General features: G+C 37.9%; 1 protein-coding gene across 5 annotated transcripts in view; it reads left to right on the top strand.

Annotated features, from left to right (window-relative positions):
• BCL2 (BCL2 apoptosis regulator) overlaps positions 1-6,000 on the top strand; it is a 128,189-nt gene continuing 122,189 nt past the window's right edge. For 3 of the 5 annotated variants that reach the window (XR_005594453.1, XM_039525922.1, XM_039525925.1), the window contains exons 1-2: positions 1-331; positions 1,201-1,747. Coding sequence is in view for 4 of the 5 variants with exons in the window: in XM_039525922.1 (XP_039381856.1) it covers positions 255-331; positions 1,201-1,747 (624 nt within the window). In the remaining variant the exon portion in view is untranslated. Of the gene's footprint in view, positions 332-996; positions 1,748-3,965; positions 4,027-6,000 lie in introns of those variants that run through there. The other 2 variants (XM_039525924.1, XM_039525923.1) reach the window with 2 other exon arrangements.

Genomic DNA, 6,000 nt, shown 5'->3' with positions numbered 1-6,000 from the left:
CCTAGCAGCGGTCCTAATTTGTAAGAATAATATTCCACACACGCCCCCATCCTCTTCCCTCCTCTGCACTCGGTGGTGGGGTGGCGGGTGTTCTTGCTTTTTATACAAACAAAGCTGCTGTGGAAATGCATTTGTTCCCTGGAGTTTAGGCAAAAGTCAAAAAATTTGATGCTCCCTTTTCGTGTGTGTGGGTGTGTGTCGGGGCGGGGGGAGCGTTGGGCTCTGCCTAGAGATCAGTGTCTGAATGAAACTACATGTATTTAATTGCATGTGTCTGTACGTTGCACTGGAGGGAAAAGCACAGTACTTCTGCAAGAGCTTGGAGTCAAAGGTGTGTTTCATCTGCTCTTCATAATTTTGCTTTTGTTTTGGGTTGTTTTCCTTCCTGGGCTCTGAGGTGGGATATTCTGATCTTTGACATGTCTTTGGAGGTGTCTGTTTAACAGAAGTCGGGGAAATAAATTTTAAAATCCATAGTGGGGTTTTATTTTTTTTTGTCCCTTTCCTGTCCCCTTGGTGATTTGATCTTTTGAAGCATCAAAGCAACCAGAATTTAAGGTGTCTGAAGACTTGTGATTTTTTTTAATAAGGAAACTTGACAGAGGAACATATTTATAGTCCAAGTAAGTACTTTACACAGGAAACTTACATTGTTAAATTAAAAAACAAAAAAGAAAGAATTTTGAGATTTTTAGTTTAAAGTGCATTGGATTAACGTTCATCTAAGGCTGTTGAGCAAATCATTTTGAATTGCAGTTTTTACAGTATATGTTCTTCAGCTCCTTCATTCACGTGTTAGTTCAGCACCTAAGGGAAATATGCACTTGGTTTTGAATAAGTATGAGATTTAATATATATATAATATATATATATATATATATCAGCATCAAGAAGAAAATGTTTCTAAAATAAATATATAATAAATAATGTGCTTCTGGAAATAAAATACTTACAGCATTTTAAATCTATTTATACTGTGCATCTCAAACCGAGAAGACGAAAGTACCTCTGAGACCTGAGAGCTCCTCATACCATCATGAATGAAACCGCATCCAATACAATAACTGGATTATAATTTTTTGGTGGTATTATTATTATTATTGGCTGCTTTACTTTTTTGGGTTCATCCTGCTCCTCTTCTTCCTCTCTCCCTCCTCCTTGCTGCTCCCTATTGGAAATTATGGCTCATCCTGGGAGAAGAGGCTATGATAACCGGGAGATAGTGCTGAAGTACATCCATTACAAACTGTCACAGAGGGGATATGATTGGGCTGCCAATGAAAACAGAGGACCAGTTTCTCCAAATCTCTCTCACCCTACTGCTACTGGGACCTCATCTGACCATGCTGGGCTGGTGTCTCTGCCTCCTGAGCCCCCTGGCTCGGCTGCTGCTAGTAACGTGCCCCTTGGTGATGGGCTGCGCCCTGCACCGCAGGCTGTTCTCTTGACTCTGTGCCAAGCTGGAGATGAATTTTCCCGTCGCTACCACAGAGATTTTGCCCAGATGTCTGGCCAGCTGCACTTGACCCCATTCACGGCCAGGGGGCGCTTTGTGGCGGTGGTGGAGGAGCTGTTCCGAGATGGGGTTAACTGGGGAAGGATCGTGGCCTTCTTTGAATTTGGTGGTGTGATGTGCGTGGAGAGCGTTAATCGGGAGATGTCGCCTCTTGTGGACAGCATTGCTGTGTGGATGACCGAGTACCTGAACAGACATCTACACAACTGGATCCAGGACAACGGAGGCTGGGTATGTATCCAGTATTCCTTTCTCTTTAAATTACAGTAAAATCTGCATCAGCCGGGTCACATACTATAGTGATGCAAGCAATATAGACACCTATATAGAACAGAATATGAAAATCATAGTATACTTTATCCCAATGAAAGTAAGGCAGTAGTTTGGTTTGTGTTACTGTAGTGTTTATCAGCATGTCTGTTGGTATGGGCCTTCTGAAATGTCATGTCATGCAGGAGTTAAAGTTTGGGTGCGGGAGTGGTCACAGTTACCCAAGCTTTTAGCAGAGGATAGTGAAGCTGTACGTGTACACGCACACACACATACCTTTCTTGTTGGCGGGTGCAGTGAGAGTTCTCCCTCCTGTTTCAATGTATTTTAACCATTGAAATCATACATACATGTCTCTTTATGGTAGAATGGGGTCACAGAGCCGTGTGGGAAAGGAAAGTAATGACGTTATATCCAGGAACGATGCTATAGACATGCATGACATGTGCTGCCTAATGCTTGAATGAGGTTGCAGGTAGTAGGGGAAAGGAAAGCATGTGTGTTTTGTGTATACGCTCACCTTAGGAACAACATTCTGGTCAGGAACGCTATAAGCAGGCGAACCCTATATTACTGATAATCAAATGGATCAGTGCTCAAAACTGAGTATCATCTCATGTTTATAACAGCAAAGATTTAGAATGAGATTTTACTGATACACTAAAAGTAATAATTTTAAAATTCTCTTTATAGTGCTTGTATTGAATCATTTTCAGGATAGAAGGAATAAAGTCCTTTTAAGAGACCTGGGGAGGAACTTTCTGTGACAATTTTCTGGAGAGTACATGATATTTGTTGTAGCCTGGTGTATTCCAAAGGCAAGAAGTATTTTATGAGCCCCAGGGATAAAAAAATCTCTTGCTGAGGTGGTTTTAGATGGGGATAAATTCAACTATAGGCAAGGAAAATCTGCCATTTTCATCCTTACAATCAAACCTCATCTCTTTCTGTCTCAAATAATAGTTTTATCAATTGAAAGTTGTTTTCTCCTTTTCTGTATTAAATTTTGTTCCCAAGCACCTGATCTCAATTCATTCTTGTAATGTGCATAAACCCAATCTTATATGATATGCCTGTAATATATTTCTGAATCGGAGGCGTGTAATTGAGCAAAAGACACATTGCAACAGAAAACTTAACGTATGAGTCAAGGGGCTGCCATAAATCATTTTAAGGGAGAAAGTATAATAGTTCTGGGGAGCTATAGGTCCTAGTTCTTTCTGCTATGAGGTATATTTATAGAGCGAAATCTGTTATATAACCATTTTAATGCATTTTGTTTATTAAACTCATTTTTAAAACATGTATAAACTGTTACTGTACTTAATTTTCAGCATCCATCATTTTCATTACTTAGTGTTATATTCTGAAGCATGCTACCTGCAGTGATTGTCTCAGTTTAAATACTGAGAGCTTCCCTTCTCTCCCATGCACACAACTGGTTCTCAGCTCAAGGGGCTTTACATCCAAGGGACTAGGGAACACACATGGTGGGTAACGTAGGAATTTGGGGCACTCTACCACATTTGTGTTCTACTTCTGAAGTTAAACTCTCTCAGGGCAAGTGATTTAGACAATGACGTTAACTGAAACATGAAGAAAAGCAGCCTGCTTTGGACATTATAAATATGATATAAAAAGTTGCAATAGGGACCTGAAAGATAGCCTTTGAAGATGACATTTCTCTAAACGAATCTTTAGCATTCCTTGGGACAGCTATTTATGCTGTGCATAGGAGAGCAGAACGTTTAGAATTTTTTAGATCTTAAAAATTAGGCCAAACATTAAAAGAATGACTTCCATTGACTTCAGTGGGCTTTGGATCAAGCCCTAATGCTATAGTGTGTGTATATTATCTTCTATTTAAAAAAATATAAATAATGAATACAAATGAAAACTTGAATGAAAAATCTTGGCCAGATGATGCAAACATACTAATGTGATTTCTCAACATGTAGAAATACAATAACCTAGTACTCTAATGGTAGCCTTTAAAAGGAAAGATGCTTCTGAATGATACTTACTGTGATGTTTATCAGAGTTTCATGTAGTGACTGCTGATTCTTTTTTCTGATGAATGTGACACCATTTATTGTGTGTATATATTGGTAATGTACATATGTAAAAAGCTATGCAAATTATCACACCATAGACTTTCATTTGTATCTCTGTAAAATAGGTTGCACCAGTTGGGTCCTATGTTTATTAACAACATAGGTAGAAATTTCCAGACTCAAATGCAGCTGTTGGGATCCTCATTTCAGATGGAGGAAATCCAAGATGGCACTTCTCATAGAATTTGTTTTTCAAAATGTGTAAAAGGAAAAACATGCTTCATGGCATAATTTATAGTGTGATGACACTTGCCAGGTGCTGGAACACTCTATTCAACCTGGCAGTTATTCACAACTTACCCAACATATGTCCTTATTACAGTATAATGAATGCCTCTTTATAAATAATTACTCACATGCAGACATATGAACACTTCATGTGGTCTAAGCATAACTGTATATCACATTTCTATACCACATGGGTACATGATACAGCGATATGAAATGCATATTTTTACAGGCTTCTGCTTTCAAGTGTCGTGGTCCAATATGTAGTATTATGATCATTTGTAGTAGATGTGGTACTACAATGTATTGTTTATGAAGACTGTCACAAACTATAAGGGTCAAATGATCAGTCACAAACCTGACTTATGCAGCAAACAAGTTGCTCAGCTTGCATTTACTCCATTTTGTAAGTGTACCTCTGGTAGCCAGGTCTGAAAGCTTTTGGCTGCAAATGTCTTTAAAAAACAAAAACAGCTATTAAACACCAGCAAGTATCTCCAAAAGGACCTACATGTATTATTTCATAAGGAAAACAAAGAAAGAGAGAAACCCAAACAAACATAGTCAGGAGTCAGAAATGGATATAACTTGTGGACTACACATTTTAATGATTGTTAGATGTCTTAATGCTTAGGTTGTTTAATGGCTTTGATACTCAAGGCTTAAAAAAAAAACAAGTCAACAAACTGCCTAATTTAGGCTGTAGTTTTACCTTGCTATTCTGGTGGCACATAAATATGACTAAAAGATTTGAACACAGGTCAGGATGCTACAGTATTGTACTATGACTTGATAAAAACATATTAATAATGTTACAAAAGAAATCAGAGAACCAGGTCATCTCTAGAATTTCATGGTATTAAGTATAATATATATATTTTTCTGATTGTCCAGTTAATGGCTTTATTTTATTTTTTCATCTCTGCTATTCTTGCTGTAGAATATTGATAAGTACAGCTTGTTACTTATGAGTCTGATTTAGGGAATCTTAAATAAGATGTACCTTTGGGGAATAACCATATTTGTTTTGGAATAATGTATTCCTAATAGGCTAGTATGGAGCCCAGGGACTAAATTACAGATCAGTGGTGCTCAACCTTTTTTATAGCCCAGCAGGTGACTCTCTTCTTGGGTTTGAGGGTTGTTTGTTTTTTTTGGGGGGGGGGGGGGGAGGGAGGAAAGAAGGAATTAAAAACAAAGATCGGAGGGTCATGGAATGAGAGACGCACTCTCACAAACATATATTATAGACTGGTGGGAGGTGGGAGGGAGAGAGAGATTAATCCTTATTTGCGCTAGTGGTTAGGTCAGGTAGGTGGGGAAAATGGTACTTTGATGATTTACTTTACCTTCCAGTACAGCATTTTTTTTAAATTTATTTAGGGCCAGATTTTGATATTCTTACTTTGTTGAGTTGTCCTTTAGAAGTCCTGTTAGTTTCAGTGAGACAATTTGCAACATAAGGTCTTATGCGGTAAGGGCATCAAAATCTGTCCCTTTGCTGTTTTGATGAGTGCATTAGTTGTTGCTCAATTTTATGATATCCTTTTTTTGAAATGTTAATATATGATGAGTTCTTCTGAGCTTCACTTTGACTCCATTTAATGACTAAGTCACTATTTGACTTTTAAAGGGACTCTGTCAGTTTGAAATCTGGTCCACCAAAAAAAAAATGAATTAATAGTAATTTCAGGTACAAAACCTTCTGAGTCCTTTGCCAGGTTTTGTGATTTTATAATCAATTTTCTTATTTATCACAATATTTTTCTCAGTGCTCTTGCTGAAGAAGAAACTAATCCCGTTAAGGCCTGTGTAACAGAAGAAACTATTTCTGTAAGAGAAACAGTGAAATGGACTATATACAAGCTGTTG

This window comes from Mauremys reevesii, linkage group 2, assembly GCF_016161935.1.
Source record: "Mauremys reevesii isolate NIE-2019 linkage group 2, ASM1616193v1, whole genome shotgun sequence".
NCBI lineage: Eukaryota > Metazoa > Chordata > Testudines > Geoemydidae > Mauremys > Mauremys reevesii.
Note: the sequence above shows the minus strand (reverse complement) of the source record. Positions and strands in the feature narration are given on the sequence as shown.